Source organism: Kryptolebias marmoratus, linkage group LG3, assembly GCF_001649575.2.
Source record: "Kryptolebias marmoratus isolate JLee-2015 linkage group LG3, ASM164957v2, whole genome shotgun sequence".
NCBI lineage: Eukaryota > Metazoa > Chordata > Actinopteri > Cyprinodontiformes > Rivulidae > Kryptolebias > Kryptolebias marmoratus.
Window position 1 is genome coordinate 6,691,322 of NC_051432.1, and position 17,334 is coordinate 6,708,655.

General features: G+C 41.9%; 2 protein-coding genes across 4 annotated transcripts; both read left to right on the forward strand.

Annotated features, from left to right (window-relative positions):
* Positions 1-118: 118 nt before the first annotated feature.
* Positions 119-3,531, forward strand: si:ch211-243a20.4. Its single transcript, XM_017425718.3, has 6 exons — positions 119-340; positions 536-805; positions 2,359-2,480; positions 2,696-2,824; positions 2,971-3,081; positions 3,164-3,531. The coding sequence occupies exons 1-6, from the start codon at positions 250-252 to the stop codon at positions 3,224-3,226; spliced, it is 786 nt and encodes a 261-aa protein (XP_017281207.1). The 5' UTR covers positions 119-249; the 3' UTR covers positions 3,227-3,531.
* Positions 3,532-3,726: 195 nt separating this feature from the next.
* zgc:101679 (uncharacterized protein LOC450058 homolog) lies at positions 3,727-16,647 on the forward strand. Of its 3 annotated transcripts, none has more exons than XM_017425828.3 (12): positions 3,727-3,848; positions 5,861-5,907; positions 8,844-8,916; positions 10,646-10,805; positions 10,940-11,008; positions 11,145-11,265; positions 11,350-11,442; positions 13,030-13,094; positions 13,510-13,591; positions 13,745-13,791; positions 14,144-14,199; positions 14,334-16,647. In XM_017425828.3, exons 1-12 carry the CDS (start codon positions 3,790-3,792, stop codon positions 14,413-14,415), a joined length of 954 nt encoding a protein of 317 aa, XP_017281317.1. In that variant the 5' UTR covers positions 3,727-3,789; the 3' UTR covers positions 14,416-16,647. The 3 variants fall into 3 exon arrangements, with proteins under 3 accessions (XP_017281317.1, XP_024863705.1, XP_037830672.1); XM_025007937.2 differs by having other exon boundaries at positions 3,783-3,852; XM_037974744.1 differs by lacking the exon at positions 3,727-3,848 and adding an exon at positions 3,897-5,753.
* The last annotated feature ends 687 nt before the right edge of the window (positions 16,648-17,334 follow it).

Sequence of the window (17,334 nt, forward strand, 5' to 3'; positions counted from 1 at the left end):
TCCTTTGGCCTTAATCTGGATTCAGATTAACCTTTAAAAAAACTATTTTTCTCCAAACTGAGGTTGATCTTGTGACCCTTAAAGCTTCATTGAGTCAGCTTCCTATATATAAAAAAAATATTTTGAGGAAGTGGTGGCTTTGCTACATTCAGGAAACTCACTGCAGTTTATTAACCAAAGACACATTTGTGACAAGAGACACACTGAGAGGAGCGATCGAGAAGGACTGTAAAACTGCCAAATCTCAACATGGAACCTCGACATTCAGGGCGTCTGTCCATCTCATCTTGGATATTTGTGCTTTTCCTCTCTTTTGTGTGTTCGTGCACGACCACGCCGAGTAAGCTGTCTTCTGATATACTTAAAACTTTAAATCACTGTTTAAAGAGGTGAAATAGTTTAATTTTTCGTTATTAGTGCTGTAAAGACAGAAAAACAATTATTGCTCAAACATTATGTCAGCTACGTCTCGGTTGATCAGCTATTTGATTTATCAGTTAATACCAATCTCCTCTGTGTGTTTTTTTTTTTACAGAATTAGAACTGGACAACTCAGTGTTTGTGGCCTTCCAAGGGGAAAATCTCAGTGTGAAGTGTACAATAACCAACCTAGCAAATTGTACTACGAATGTATTTCAATGCTTCAATACGGCCAAAAAAAGCTTTTACAGCCAAAACATTGATCATACATCGAACCCTCAGGAGACAAAACAACTAACAGTCCAGCTGATCAATGTGAGCAGCTCAGGATTATACTACTGCACATTTGAAAACATCAAGGTGGACTGGTTTGTACGAGTCAGAGGTAAGAAGAGAGAAAAAAATAAAGGACAAGCTGATCTTTTACAGCGCAGTTTTAGACTAAGATCATTTTGTGATGAGACGGGGCAGAGTGGTAGCTGCTTTGGTCAAACCTTGTAAATGATGTTGTGCGCGATCCCATGTGATATTATCCAAGATCAGTTAGTGGTCTGAGCATGTTGGGGATGGTGCTCAGCTCCTACCACACCATTTTAGCTCTGTCAGTAAAACCTGGTTGAGTTACAGCCATTTTTGTGTTGGTTGAGATTGTTTCAGAAGAAGGCAAAGTGATTGACTGAGATTGAACTACAGATTATACCCCGGTAAGGCCACTTTAGGAATTTAAGGCCCTCCCAAGATACACAAAGAAGGAACACCACTGAGCCCTGTCATCAGGAGCATCAACTCACTCGCCTGCAACACTTAAACATTTTGCTGTTATTTTTACTCTGCTGTTAGGCAACACCCCACATCACATACAGATCTCCATAGATTCACACAACTGAAGCTGGCTTCAGGGAAAACGCTTGTATCATTTGATGTTACGTCACTTTTCAGCTGCATTTCTGTTTTTGGATAAAGTGTAAACTGTAAGGAAACGTCTTCAGCAAGATCAGCAGGTACAAAACAGGACCGACTTCAATCCAGACCAGATCTGCAACTTGCTGGATCTTTGTCTCCCTACCACCTGTTTTAATGACGCCTCGTAGGAAGCATTTAAGAAATGTCACTGACCCAAACGACTCACAGGATGGAGCGGTGGGTTAGGGACTCCCATTATCTTATGGCCCTTTTATTGTGATCATTATACCAACAACTTAGAAGCCTGGAACTCCCAACCCACGAGCAGAACTGAAGAAGATGAGAGGTGAAACAGCTTCAAGATTCAAAAGAAGTCCGGTTCCTTCTGTTCAGCCACTCAGGAGCGCCATGACTGAAAATCTACACCAACATTTTGTCAAACACAGTAATCCCTATAACTCTGTCATTTTTACAGACACTGAACTAAAATTAGCTGTGGTAGTAGTCGAGGGTCATCCTCATCACATACCTTGAGCACTAACAGATTACAAGATCTGTTATTGGTAAACAAGGAGGTGAGGGATATGCATTCCTTCAAGGAATGCTATCGTTTTTAAATAAAGAGACAAAATTCCTAGTTTTATTGAACAGTAGACTGTACATTTCATGTCTGAGTGATCTTATAGAATACATTAGGGGTTTAAACAATTTTCAGATCATGCCTGTCTTTTTTATTTTCAAACATTTGCACATACTTTTATCTTTTTCTTGTAAATTGTGTAATAGTTTTGAATCAAAGAGTACATTGTTTTGTTTTGTTTTTCTTTTATTCCATTATTCATACTTATTTTTCAGCTTGTGAATCGTGCCCTGATGCTCAGTAAAAAATCTAAACATGTCACATTTTTTGACAGCAGGTGCAAACATTTCTTTGATCTCGAATATCTTCCTCCAGTGGATTGCTTGTTTGGCAGATGTGGAATCAGTCCAGTTGTGTTGCGTCCAGGCTGAAAATGACGGATGTGTGTTTTCCAGCTAAGGGCTACAAGGAGGTTGTTAAATGGGACTACACAGAGTGTATCACTGTGGCCACCTTCACCGGTCTGCTGCTGCTCTTCAGCGTGTTCGGCTCAGTGTATGTCTTCAGAGGACATTGGGTAAGACGTGTGGCGTTCAGGAGTTAGGAAACAGCATGTTGCAAGGTTAAAGTGTTGCTCTAAAAGATGTGCCTTTTTTCCATCTTCAAGTGCTTAATATCAGAAAAAAACTGATAATCATTAGAATTAGTCAGCCATTTTCCAACAGCATACTGTTTTCAGTTGCCATCTCTGCATCTTTTAAGCTTCTCCTAAAAAGTGTTTGTCATTTTTAGGCGGAGATGACCACAAAGTGTGACAACACGAAAAGAACAGAAAAGCAGAACAGCGAAGACAGGAAGAAGACAGAAATAGAGGAAGACAACATGGATATGACAGTAGCTCAGTCTACTTCTTTCTATGCTGTGAGACCCGTTTTACTCTCCACTGTGCAGATGGAGATTTTTTTACTTTGTTAAACGTTTGCCAAGTTAATTTTTATCCAGTGTCTTCACCTGGTTTCATGAGCTCATTTTGAACATTTCTTGAACACTGTGTGAAATTCCCTCAGAGTCTGGAGCCTCGATCCAGGTCCATTTATGAAGTGCTGGACCGTTCCGCTGCCAAAACTGAGTCGGAACAAAATGAAACTAAGTCCAAGAAAAAGGACCCCCGAGAAACGGTTTGTAAATTTTGGACATCGTATCAGAGTTCAAAGCAGAATGATATCTAGATAAAACCTGTCTTTTGCTCTGTCTCCACAGGTCGTACAAGCTGCAGAAAACCAGGCTGAAGACAAATTTGAGTCTGTTTATGAAAACTTTTGAACAAAAGAAAAAAAAAAAAATCTGTTTTCAACCGAATACTGTGTTTGGTACCAGGAATAAACATCTGTGATGTGCTCTTTTACCGTCATTTACACCACCAGGGAAAAAGCACTTACATTCTGCTAATAGACCACAGCATAAATACATTCTGCTGAAAGTAATGTCATGTATGCAGAATATGTAAATAAAAGTATGACCAGCAAAATGTATTTAAAGTATCAAATGTAAGCATACAAATTACATCTGTTTGTATTACTATGTTGTATATAAAACTGCTAGACTAAATAAACATCACTGAAGCATAACCACAGTGGCATCAATTTATTATTATAATAGTACGAAAACGCCCCTGATAGTAAAAATAACTGCACATTGCAGTAAATAATCTTTCTATAATCCTATTTCTGCTGTAGTTCGTCTCTTTCAAAGTCATTATTTGGCCAGTTCCGCCTATGACAATCACGTGAGCACGGTAGCCAATGAAATCGCTGTATGTAATTTTAAAGAGCCAATCGTAATACAGCTGTCAGTGGAGTTTCCTGGTTTCGTTTGTTTTGGAGATTATGGCTGCGGAAGGCGATTTTCTGGCGAGATACCGAGCTGTGTCAAATAAACTAAAAAAGTTAGTAAGTCTTTGAGTTACACAGTACGCGAGGAATGGACAGCTGAGTTAACATGACGTTATTCATCTCGCGTGCTTTCAGTACTGCCTCAGCTAACGCTAAGTTCCAAAGCTAGCGGTAACTGTTTAGCGTTTCAAAATGTGTACCATTCATATGGGTGTGCGCTTATTTATGGCATATAATGCATATATCATTTAGGCATTTTTATTGTTAGTCTAGGTTGGTGAAAAAATATACTGTATCCATAAAAATTTGCTAATGTTAGCCGTTAGCTAGCAGCAGCATCAGCACAGAAAGCTAAATCTCTCAGGTTCAGCACTGACTCTTCTGGTTTACTCTGTAATTCAATTAACTCGTCAACTACGATGTTGACATACATTTGTATTTGGTCACACAGCTCCATCATTACTACATCCTTTAACGCATGATATACAGAGCCTTTAAAGTCATCCGACAGCTACAAGTTGTGATTTAAGATAGTAATCAGTATTAAAGGAACATTATGACATTGGAAAATTGTTTCAGACAGGTGTAGGAAGATGTTTTGTGTTCCGGGGACCTTTTTCTGGGATGTTTTATTTGCATGTTTTCATCCTGCATTCTATTCTCTGCAACATCAAGCAAGGAGAAAAAGAGATAACACACAATATCCATCATTTTCTGCACCTTTTTTTTAACATATTTTAATTAAAAATATATTTTATTTGAAGTAGAATCATTGTAGTAGGAGCATGGATGAATTAGATGCTGCCTTGGCTTTATAACCATCAGACTGTCCACCGTCTCTCTTGCGCTCATTTTCCTTTCTTTTTTCTTCCTTGAACTCCTCTTTGCTTGTGTGATGTGTCCTCCTAACGACAAACAGGGAAAAGCAAGGAATTTAAAGTGTGAACTGAGCTATAAATGGATTGATTTAGCTTGTGGCATTTTTACAAGTAAATGTTAGCTTGTTGAGTGTGTGGTCAAGTAGTTTTTTTGTGCTTCCATCTAACCTTTTTACACGTTTTCTTGGCTTTGTTTATTATTAAGTTAAACTCAGCTTTATTAGAATACCAGGCCCTGTGATAGTTCATATTTCATCGGTTATATTATCTTGGCTCATGTAAGCTGTGTTAACTATCCATCATCATTATGTTTTACTTTAACTAGTTGTTTTGTTTAGTAGTTACTGTGGTGGTTAAGTTGTTGTTGCCACATTAAAGATTACTGTATCACAAGCTGCACCCGATTACATTCCTTCAAGGGATATTTTGGCCGTTTTGATGTATGGTTCTGCAGCAAATTTATAAACGCATATCTTTCCTGTTGTTGATAGCTCTTTGAATGGCCTCAGTTTGGAGAGAAAGAGTTTAACTCTGACAGGATTGACAAGCTAATGGCTAGTCCAAACACAGTCAAGGCCAAAGTAAATCGCTGCCATCATCAAACGGCTCCGCTCTCCAAAACATAACGCTTCATGTGAACACTGTTTCTTAGACATTTTACACCACAATCAGTTTCACATTACATATTTATTTACATGCAGCAGCAGCTAGTTGCAGCACTTCAGGGGCAGCCTGTGCCACTTCCTGCAGAAATCTAAAAATATTTCACCAAATTCGTCATATAATAGGAAACTGAAGGTGATGTCAAGGTTTAATTAAAAAGGTTTTCATGAACTGCTGTGAAATGTTGGTGATTTAAGTTGTTTGGCCACATTCCGGCCAGGCATTAGCTTGTCTGTAAATAAAGTCTGCAGACTTTATTTTTTCAAACTGAGGCTGCTTTTAGATCCATCTACGACAGGTAATATATTATTTTTGGAACATTTCCATGGGAACTCACTTCACAATGCTCAAATTAATCCTTAAAGCGAGGCCAATACAACGTGCGTGGCAGTGTGGACGACTGCAGGTCACAGATTGGTACATGGCTATATAAAACTTTCACATCCACCTTAACATGTTGTTAAATTAGACTGAACCCTGTAGTTTGTCCAGAGTTTGACCGACGTGTCCTTTTTTCATTCCAGACGTTTTCTCCGGAAGCCCAATGTAGCCGAGGCGAGTGAGCAGTTTGGTGAGTTTCTGTCCGGGATCGTAGATATTGGTCAACATTTGTTGATGTTTTTCATCCCCAACAGTCAAAGTTTATTGCAAGTATCTGATCAGAGTACCAATCAGGTGCCGTACAGCAGCTACGATACGTCACCTGTTGTGACGTAAAGGTCTGGAAATTAAAGGCGCCTGAGCACCAGTTGTGATTTTTCTCTGCTGTCGGGCGATAAAAGATTCACCAACAGACCACATGGCCAGTACCAAACAGATGTTCTGACAGTCACATGTGCTGATACAGAGGTAAAAAAAAAGGACTAATTCATTAATTATGACAGATATTAGCAGATAATCGAGTCATCTACAACTTGATGATTTTCCTCTTTTCCTCTGCTCCCACTTCTCTGCTGCGCTGTCAGTCACATGACTGACGGGAGACGTAAACGCTGAACTTCTGGGCTGAGCAGAAGTGGCAGTTTTAACACGAAAAAAAAAAAAAAAAAGGAAAGACGTTGTGGAAAATCTGTGGACCTGATTTCTGATGACTGTGCGCGAACTGTCATTATTTGTTAGCAGTGTTAGAATCGTCGCAGCTCGCAGCGCAGTGAGGTAACACATTTTTAACGAAGCACCTTGTGACACGGAGTTCGGCTCATGTTGTTTATCAGTAACATCGCAAATAGAGAGTCCCAACACTCTGATTCCAAGAAAACACGTCTGCATCAGTGGAATAAGTTGCAAAATAATGCAGATTAAGACTTTGTATGGGCTGAACTTAGATGTTCAGGGACTCGGATCTGTTTGGGGGCCAAAAAAATCTTGATGGGAACATCTCTTTTTATTTTTAACGCACATTACGTCTTTAAATCACAAAGAATCTTCTGTCACAATGCAAATTAGTCCTCATATAGAAAATCATATATTGTCTTATTTGATTTATCATGCTTCTTACACAAGAGTTAAAAAAAAAAACATTGTTTTCTTCTTGGCTGCATCTAACTTCAGTGATAAAAATAGTCATCAAGATGTTTGCCCAATAAACAGTAACTGATTCACAATAGTCATGAATCACAGAGAGCCAGGTGATTACGTCTCCACGGCCTGTGATTAAATCAGTGAACAAAGGTTAATAAAATGCAAACAGCTTAACAAAGGAGAGGAAATGTTTTTCTTTTTATTCAAATGCGTTGCCGTCTTCCCTCCTGGGCATTAAAAGATCTTCATCAGGAGGCCGAAACGGCTCCAGCGGAGCAGCTACCTTGAAGTGCGCGCACAGCCTGACAGGAAAAAGGAAGATAACGTGGGAGAAGTAGCGTTTTATCATGGTTGTCAAACACTCTGCATCCTGTCAGAATGTTGTGGGGCCGTGTACAAACTTAAAGGGAGACCAATTTTCTCCTTGGCTACGTTCATTTGTTGTTGTTTTTTTTTTTTTTAATTTTTATTTTAATTACAGCAACAGTGAAAGCGCAGGATGGCACAAATCAAACCAGAAGTAACAGCTGAGAAGCGTTCACTTGGCGTGACAGTTCTGACAGTCAGCTAATCTGGACGGGTTTCCTGAAGGACAAACAGCTGACAGTAAACAGGCTTTCTGCTTTAACGTGGTTAAAGGGACTCAGTCAGATGATTTTTTTTTCAGACAATCCGACAATCAGAGTTTGCCAGGTAAAGTAATGTGTCTGTGACTGACATCGTCTGGAGGAGTGGATGGAACCCCCCCCCTCCCAGTCTAACTTAGGATGTCACCATGTTTTTTAAAGTTGGAGCATATGGCAGAGATGCAGCTTTCTGAGCAGCAGCCGCAGCTCACTGTGGATCTTTGAAGCATCTTGTCACATTCTGTGAGCAGCCTCCAGGTGCTTCCGTGTCCTCGGAGTGCAAACACAAGCAACTCTGTTACATTAAACAGCGCGCCTTCTATAAATAGATGCTCTGTGCCTATTATTGCCGCCTATACCTACATCTGCAAAAAAAAAAAAAAACCCTTTTAGTTACATCCTGAACAGATCAATTTCCTGTCGTCAGAGATAGCTGAGACAAGCGCTTGCGGTTTTCTTCCAAATGTGCTGATTCAAAAGAAAATAAAAGAAAAGAAAAAAAAAAATTCAGGTTTTTCTTTTAAACTCCCAGGAATCTTTATCCGCTCTGACAAGACAGCTCAACCTGTTTCTGCCTGCCACAGGTCCTATAAAACCGTACAATCTGGCCTCAGTCTGTCACAGGTTTTAGCAGCTCGGCGCTGTTTGCACTTTTAGAATGAGCTTTGTGGCTACACCAAACAGTTTTCTAAATAACCTCCGTCACTGTTTGCAACATATGCAACGACTTTTAATAGTGGCATCAAGAACATGTTGCTTTTGCGTGACAACAGTGTCTCACCAGTTGATTTAAAACCAGCTCATTTCAAACACCGGACACACTGTCCATGTGCAAAGGATCATTAGGAGTTATGCGAGCTCTGAAATGCAATGTGCAAGGCACAAAGAAATGCAGAATAAACTAAAAGGGATGCAAAGAAGAGATGTCGAAGAACCACAAATGTAGCAACAAACGCTGCAAGATTTCCACGATGTGACACAAAACACAAGAGCTAAAGAAACCGCTTGCTTTTCAGACATGAGGCGACCAAAATGAGAAAGAGGAAACATTACATTTCATCACGGAGGTGATTAAAAAAAAAAAAAAAAATCCAGCCGCTAAGTCAGAAAACTGGACAGAAGCAAGCAAAAAGAGACACAAAACGGCTGAAAAACAGGCAGAATGTGCCTCCAAAAAAACGACTACAGTGAGATGCAGAAGGATGCAAAGTGACATCGGATGTAAAGGGAAGTCATTGCACCTTCCTGACCCTTCGTCCCGGTTCACCCCATGAAAATGGAGAACAGATACCATCTTCTTCACTCTTGGCTTGTGTTGTTGTTTTTTTCTTAATTTTGCCGTGTGTACGTGTGCTTCCAGGTCAGCTGGCGAAGGAGCTGAAGCAGCAGGACTGCCTTCAGTATGCTGCCTTCTGTAACCTGGCCATGGCTCGGTGAGCAACAGGATTCACTTTACTGACATTTAGAAGCCGCACAGTGTGGGATGACTTCCAAAAACTCTCCATTAGATGAAACAAAATACATTGTCTTGATTGTGCCTGTATGTATACGTTCTGCTAAATTACCAGTACTTACTACTTACACAGTGTGGAGTTCAGAGTGTCGCTTCAGCACATTCAGGCCCGGTCTACAATACTTCGAATGTTTTTAAAACGTAAATGTTTTGGTTCAAACATGCCTCTTATGAGATTCAGAAGCAGTGTCTCGATAGGGTTACCTGTGTAAAATAAAATAAAAAAGGCTGAAACGTTTGTGCTGCTCCACTAGGTGGCGAGAACGTTCACGTTAACGACACATCAACGTACGGAAAAAAAATCATCTTTAGCTTAGACTTCAGATTTTCCTCCCAGTTCTTAATCGTTTCAGCACACGATCAGAGTTAAACGGTGATAGGATCAGGGTGAAACGAGGCAGACACAGATCAAACAGTGGTAAGAACAGCTTTGTTGTTGTTTTGGTTTTTAGGGCACACTGCTATAATAGGCATCCATAGATTGGGTTGCCGGGTAAATGCTTTTAAAAAGCGCCGTTTACCAAACCCACGCAGATTTACCAAGTACTTAGCGTTTAAATATCAGCTTGTTTTGGTTCTTTCTAACCAAAAGCTGTGTGTGTGTGGATGTGAGGTGGAAACTCAGCAGGAAATATCAACTTTAAAGAGTCGAAGATTATCGGCTGTGGGCGACCACAGCTGAGCCACAAACATCCCAGCCAGCCCTCCTCTGTCTGTGTTTGTACTCACTGTCAACAAGCACTCTGAAATAAGTTGCCCATTGACTAATATTGCTGCACGTATGGCTACAAAAAAGGTGCACATTTGAATAGATTTATAGGTAAATCCAAACGTGCTACTTTTAGCTCTTTGTGATTTGCGTGCGCTTGGGTGATTGGTGGATAAAAACACGTGGTTGGCACTTCAGTGTGTGCTGCGGTGTTTCTTACAGAAGGGCAGAAGGCTGCTGGGGGAGATTCTCAGTCATCCAGAACCAGGCAGATCTCCCCCAAATAATAATAATAATAATAAAAAAAAAGCAGCTGGACTTGTACTCTGTAGTTGAAGTTGTAGTTCAAAACTGAAGAGTGTGGAGGAGGAGGAGGAGCAGTCAGTTGAATTGACTGTAATAACATCAGAAAACACTTGTTTATACTAAAGATTCTGGAAAAGCAACGACCCCCTCCACCCCCAAAGGATTCATCCTTAGTCTGGTTCTGTCATCAGAGCGGCTGAACTTCGAAGCTTGGCAGAAAAGGAGCTGAAGTCTATTTTAGCACAGCCTAAATATAGACAGCACTCTCTGCTGGAAGCAAGGAAAATGGCAGCAAAAGCTGTTTCCTGTTGCCTCGAGACAGCCTTCTCCTCTCCTCGTGGAATATTTCGGGGACCGTCGCGATTCATCTCGGAACTTGAATCCTTCATCAGTCCTCAAGCTGGTGGTGACGTTTAGACTTTGTGTTAAGTTGTCCTCAGTTTAAATGGCGAAACCAGCTTAGACTCATTTCACATGTTTGGCCTTTTTTATGTGCAGCCTTCAGTTCTGAAACTGTTGAGGGAAAACTTTGCTTAAAGTCGTACTTATAATGCTTATATTTACGATGAGGCCTTATTAAGCTGAAACAAATCGGCCTCGGGGAAACTTTCATTGCCTTTTCTCGTGCCCGCAGGTGCGAGCAGACGCTCTTCAACGCTCCCGGAGAAGCGCTGGCGTTAACCGACGCCGCACGCCTCTTCCTCTCATCGGAGAAGGAGATCCGGGCCCTGCAGGCGCCGGGCTTCGACGAGCACCTTCAAGCCGCGCTCAACTGCTACAGTTTCGCCGTCAAGGTACGCAGCGAATCCTAGCGCAGCGCCCTTGACACCGTGTGCCCTGAAAATAACCAGCATACAAGCCCCGCGGAATAGCTCCCGCTCCGCATTCCTGCGTTGTGACTAAATGCCGATGTGTAAATGAATTGCAGGTGTACATCGAGATGAACCAGCCTGTGATGGCAGCCAGCCTGTGTTTGGAACTTGGCAACGCACTCAAGGTTGGTTCATAGCTTCAGGCTGTTCCAAATGATTAACGATGCAGAGTTTTTATTTTATTTTTTTTAAAGCTTGATTTCTGCTTCAAGGTTTATTTAATCCAAATGGTGCATTAATCCTAGCTGTTGACTTTAATAGGAAATGAACAGGCCAGGAGAAGCGATTGTTCACTACCAGAGGGCTGCAGAGCTCCAGACTCAGACGCCCATTGAAGCGCTGCTGTCAATGGGAGAGATGGCCACCTGTAAAATCCTCACCCGTGAGTTCAGCAAGTCCTTTGCCGTTTTCAGAGCATGCAGGGTTTGATTTTAACTTTTTGTTTTTCCCTCTGCTGTTACTGCAGGTGACTATGACGGCGCTCTGTCGGTGTTCACAGAGATGCAGCTGACGTGTCAGGAGAGAGGCCTGCAGCTCCCAGGCTCCAGCACTCCTGTCGGTGGGGCTCCCTGATGTGACGTGAACGCGCCGATCAAACGTTCGGCGTTTTCAGCTTTACGAATGTCAGATGTTTGCCACGAGTGGGCCGTTCCAAACCAAGCGACGGAGCTCTGGCTCTGCAGCGAGCGCTTGGCATTTTTAGAGTGTCTGTAGTGCGGCGTAGGTGTGGGGTAGCAGGCTGACTGCAGAGGGAGATTTCTGCTTCTTCTGTTGAGTCCTTCACAGAAAAAAACTTTGAATTGTTACATATAGAACAAGACCGTAAGATACTACCCTCATCTATGGTCACGAGCTTTGGGTAGTGACCGAAAGAACGAGATCGCGAATCCAAGCGGCTGAAATGAGTGTCAGGGTTAGAAGCTCGGTCATCCGGGAGCCGCTGCTCCTCCACGTCAAGAGGAGCCAGTTGAGGTGGCTCGGGCATCTGGTGAGGATGCCTCCTGGACGCCTCCCTGGTGAGGTGTTCTGGGCACGTCCCACCGGGAGGAGGCCCAGGACACGCTGGACGGACCTTGTTTCTCGGCTGGCCTGGGAACGCCTTGGGATTCCCCCGGAGGAGCTGGCCCAAGTGGCTGGGAGAGTGAAGTCTGGGTCTCCCTGCTTAGGCTGCTGACCCTGCTACCCGACCCCGGATAAGCAGAAGAAAATGGTTGCATGGACGTCACATATAACTCACATACTTTATACACCTTAGTAATGAAAAATACGCTGCAGTGACCCAACACAAACTCATGGTACTCCACAGCTTTGTGATGTTTGTGTGGAGTTTTTATGCGTAAAACTTATTACCTTTGCTCGTCTTTCTTATTAGTTCAGTTAGAACAACATATTGGGGCAGATGTTCCACATAAATACAACGTTGGTCACAATGTCACGTGGCTTTTGTCGTGTACGTATTGCGTTGCTCTAAGAGTACCAACAATGTCTGCTTTCTCAGAACTGGTTGCACGATATGCTCGGTCGCTTGATGCGTACCAAAGCAAGAGCAACGTTTTCTACTCGTCATTCATTCCACAAAACCACGTTGTGGGTTTGGCTTGGAGACGAAGAGAGCAGAAGACAAAATGTCCGACTGAGATCTGACAGAGTCGGAAGCAGAAGATGGTGGGCGAGACCACAGGCTAGACCACAGGAAGATTTACAACAAGATTAAAAAAAAACACCTCAGATACGCTGCACACGTGAGAACAAAATGCCATGGCAACAAAAACTGAGGCAGCTCTACCGTGGCAGCGTTGTGCACGTCATGTTTACGCTGTAGTACGCTGTAACGTTTCCACCTTTTTTAAATCAATAAATGCACAATATACCTAACAGGAACACATCATGAACGTTACACATGCATCGTATACATACAAGACTTTTACAACGTGCTTCATTTCGTTGTTTTCACGCACATAAAAATGATTTTTTTTTTAAATATGCCAACATATATGTCGAAGTAAACAATCTGACAGTAACCTTGGAAACAAAATTCTACTATTCTTTTACTTTGTGTGTTACTGCTGTTGAATTATTTCTAACCCCAGTGAGAAACTGAGCTGTTCTAATGTCTCTTATGTCTTTTTTTATTTCACATGAAAAGGTGCCTTTTTGGACATCGTGGCCAAATGTGAGATATCCAGAGTCTTACTACTGATGCTGCTCGAGGTGAGCTTGGTAAAAACTGGCGTTATTCAACTCACGCAGTTAATGCCTATTCTATTCGATCTCGAGCCAAATAAATCACGTCTATGTGTCATTATTCTGCCCTCACCGTAGCACAGGAATCGGCATGTTCTAAACTCTCTCTGACTTCTTGGATCTCGCTTGTTGCTACCTGAAACTGCAGCGGTTTCCAGCTGCTTTCTCTAAATTTCAATCCTTCGCCACAAACCAAACATTATGGTTCAGCCCAGATTAATCGCTCCCAACAGCGCCACCTGCAGAAAAGAAGTTTATTTCTAAGCTGCACACTACTCTTCGTAGTCATAAAGAAAGAAAAAACGTGAGTGCAAACTTGAGGTTTGTGCTCGAAGGCTCTTGAAGATGTATTTATCCTATTTTTTTCTTTGCGTCTTTGCAGCCGCCCCCTCAGAAGCTGCTGCCGGAGCACGCTCAGACCCTGGAGAAGTACGCCTGGGAGTCCTTCGACCCTCACAGCCAAGGTCCGTGCTCTTTCATGTTGAACTGTTTTCGAGGAAAAAGAAATGTTAAAAAGCTGCGATTTATTCGAGTTGCCACAGAAATCAGAGCGCACCTCACGAATGTAGCGAGTCGCAACGTGCAGAGGTGTTAATGTGACCGTTTGACTCTTTCAGTGACCTTCTTGCCTGAGAACGTTTTCCTGCTCCTGCAGTCGGTGGTGGTGAGTTTCACGATGCACACGTTCAGCTCACACCTTACACACCTCTCCTGTCTCATAAACACTTAAAAAAACAAAAAACTGTTTGTTTCTTTCACTTGATGTTGATATATGTGTAGGACTAGCTTGTCTTTTAGCAGCAAAATGCTAACGTTTGCAGGTGTGACAGGGACTTGGAATTAATATTTGCAGAGGGCAGGAGGCCATAATGGTTTTGCCCGTGAATTTTCAGTTTTCCCTTCTAAAATAAAAGCCTTTGTTGTAAACGTGCAGCTGTACTGTGAGAGGAGGAACTCCGTACGCGCTCGTGTGAGGTTGGACTTGGCTTTTTACTTCCAGCTGATTTGTTCTGCAGATGGCGTGTCAGGAGAAGGACACAGAATCCCTCAAGTCTCTTCAGACTGAGCTGTGGTGAGCGCTCCGAAATCTTCTTTTCCACCATGTGACGCAGCCTCAGAAGGCATATTTTAAATAATTTTTTTTGTTGTTGTTGTTTCCTACCGTAAGCATCTTTTCTTGTTGTCTTTTTTTTTTTCCTTCTGCAGGCCGTTTCTGTCGGCAGAGCAGAATCATCTTCTCCACCTGGTGGTTCTGGAGCGAATCGCACCGTCTGGTCAAGGCATTTAGTGCGCTCCAGCTCTTCCTCGTTTCCTCTGGGAACAATACTTCATGTCGTGGAATATTCCCGTTTCTGACTGGGTCTGTTGTAAGGCCTGAAAGAGAGCTTGTTTCACGGACTTAGATGTTGTAGCGTGCGGCCAGGGAAATGCAGCGAGTACAAAACCGGCTCTGTGTCGGCCCTATTTGAGGAAAAACATCGAAACTCGGCTGAATTTTAACGATGTTTTAAAAACCCGATTTTGAAAAACTGAGGATGCTGGGTAAGATGTAAACAAGAACAGAACGCACTGATTTTCAAATCTCTTCACCTCATATTTTATTCATAAAGGAATGTAGTAAACATCAGATGTTACTTGTGCTGCAAAATGAGTCACAACAAGAAATTTTTTAAATATTATTCTCAAATTTGGCGATTTATCACCAGGCCTGGCAACAACCGGTTTGAAAGCACGGAATTTCAGCCCTATATATTTAAAAGCTGCACGATGATGCCAAACATTACACAAGGGGATTTCCCGGTCCTACGGCGGCCGGCAGAGAAAAGTGGTCCGATTTCAAAGAAAATGAAAATAATTAAAACTAAAAGGATTAGTTCTGAAGACATCCCTGTCAATTTAAAGGTAGATTAGTAAGATTATATGCTGTTTTAGTTTAGTTAGCAGGAACTTTATATGTTGTCTTTTTGAGTCACTTTTACACAAATCTCTATTATGGCAAAAATCAGTATTTTCACTTATTTTGCACTGTAGCCTGGGCGTGTGCCGTCTCATTTTGCCAGCACGAGTCACAAATGTTTAAACTAAGAAATTGTACCATTTTTTAAAAAAAAGAATAAAAATTCTCTTTGACTTTGATGGCATTTGTCCCAGCGATGGACTTGCAGCCTGTCCAGGGTGTCCCCTGCCTCTCACACAGTGAGCTGTGTTTACAGACAGTGATCTGTAGAAGTGTTCCTGAGCCCATGCAGGGATGTCCAGAACAGAATCAGACCTGTTTTTAATGCAGAGCTGCCTGAAGATCAAGGGCATCTTATTCTGACTCAGTCTTTTCCCTAAAACTCAGAGATTTCTCCAGATTCTTCAAGTTGTTTGATGTTATGAACTTAAGATGATGGGATATTCAAAGAGCTTCCTAATTTTCTATAGGGAACATTAATTCCACTATTTTAAGAGTTTTTTTTCCAAACAGCTAAACCTCTGCCCATCTTTACTTCTGACAGTCCTCTTTCTTGCAAGTTAACCTAATTAGTTGTAAAATATTCCTCTAGCTGTATATTTGTACCAGAAATGACACCAAAATGACACAAGTTCTTAGTTTCAACATTTTCCTATGTTTACTATGTTCCATAGTGAATAAAATATGGGTTTGTGAGATTTGCAAATCATGACGTTCTGTTTTTATTTACATTTTACACAACATTCCTGGAACTGGGGTTTGTAGTTACAGTGGTGTTGAGATGTTTTTCATGCAGTGTGCTTACACGAGTGAAGGTTATGAAACTGGTCCATCAGATGTCTATTGTGTGAGAAGTCTTTGCTGTATTTCCAGTTGTTTAATAAATAAAACACAAAGTCTGAAATGTAATTAACTTTATTAATACACGTCATGGCTTAAATTCCAAAGTTTATGGTGAACAAACTTTCTACTGCATAGTTCTGTATTCTGATGTAATGGAACACCTCCGTTCTCCATCCCTGGATCAGTTCATGTTTATTTGCACATTTGTTGTGTTAGCAGCCAACTACGAACACAAATATAGTTTAAAAAAAAAACAATACACTCAATACAAAATGCTACAAAAATATAATACGATTACACAGAGGCTGAAAAGGTATATACTAATTGTAAAATAAATGACTAAAACTAAACATACTGTGACCTGTTTTCCTGATTCTTCCCAATTCCTGTATGGGTTGCGGTCGTCGTGGCAACGTGCTGCACCTTCGTCAGCTACAGAGCAGGAGTCGGCATCGCTAAACGATGACGAGCTTCAGGACAGTTTGATTTCAGTATCTCACAGGAGCATTAATCCAAGGTAGGAAAGAACTTTGTTAGTGTTAGAAGAAAAGATTTAAATGTTTTTTTTTTTGTTTCTTTTTTGGCAATTCATTCATGTTGCAGCTGAGCAACAGATGAGAAGACTGACACCACCCTCTTGTCTTCTAACAGCAGACCAGGTTCACCCGCTTTTCTGTTCATCTGCTGTTGGAAGGTGAAGGGATGATCGTGTCTGTGTGTCTGTCTGTTGGCAAAATACACTATATTGCCAAAGGTATTCACTCGCCTCCCTTCACATGCATATGAGTGGCATCCCATTGTTAATCCATAGAGTTTGATATGATGTTGGTCCACTCTTCAACCTTTTTAGTAAGGCTTTCCACAGGTTTAGGAGTGTTTATGACTATTCTTCCAGGAGCACATTGGTGAGGTCAGACACTGATGTTGGACGAGAAGCGTGATCCGTCCCTCCAGAAGACATGTCTCCACTGCTCTAGAGTCCAGTGGTGTTGTGTTTTACTCCACTGCATCTGAGGCTTTACACTTGGCGATGGAAGACTTGGATGCAGCTGCTCAGACATGGAAACTCATTCCATGAAGCTCTCTATGCTCTGTTCCTGAGATAATCTGAAGGCCACGTGAAGTTTGGAGGTCTGTAGCTGTTGACTCTGCAGAACATTGGCAACCTCTGAGCCCGCCCTGTGATTTCACATGTCCTAACACTTCATGGCCGAGTTGCTGTCGTTCCCAATCGCTTCCACTTTGTTGTAAAACCACTGACGGCTGACTGTGGAATATTTAGTAGCGAGGAAATATCATGACTGGACTTGTTGCACAGGTGGCATCCTATCAGGTTACAACGGTGGAGTTGACTGAGCTCCTGAGAGCAACCCATTCTTTCCCAAGTGGTTGTAGAAGCAGTCTGCA

Excerpts from the sequence above, each read along its gene's own strand:
- si:ch211-243a20.4 (XM_017425718.3), top strand. The coding sequence starts at position 250 with ATGGAACCTCGACATTCAGGGCGTCTGTCCATCTCATCTTGGATATTT. Across the intron at positions 341-535 it reads TTCGTGCACGACCACGCCGA|AATTAGAACTGGACAACTCA; the intron begins GTAAGCTGTCTT and ends TTTTTTTTACAG. Across the intron at positions 806-2,358 it reads CTGGTTTGTACGAGTCAGAG|CTAAGGGCTACAAGGAGGTT; the intron begins GTAAGAAGAGAG and ends TGTGTTTTCCAG.
- zgc:101679 (XM_017425828.3), top strand. The coding sequence starts at position 3,790 with ATGGCTGCGGAAGGCGATTTTCTGGCGAGATACCGAGCTGTGTCAAAT. Across the intron at positions 13,095-13,509 it reads TACTACTGATGCTGCTCGAG|CCGCCCCCTCAGAAGCTGCT; the intron begins GTGAGCTTGGTA and ends GCGTCTTTGCAG. Across the intron at positions 14,200-14,333 it reads TCTCTTCAGACTGAGCTGTG|GCCGTTTCTGTCGGCAGAGC; the intron begins GTGAGCGCTCCG and ends TTCCTTCTGCAG.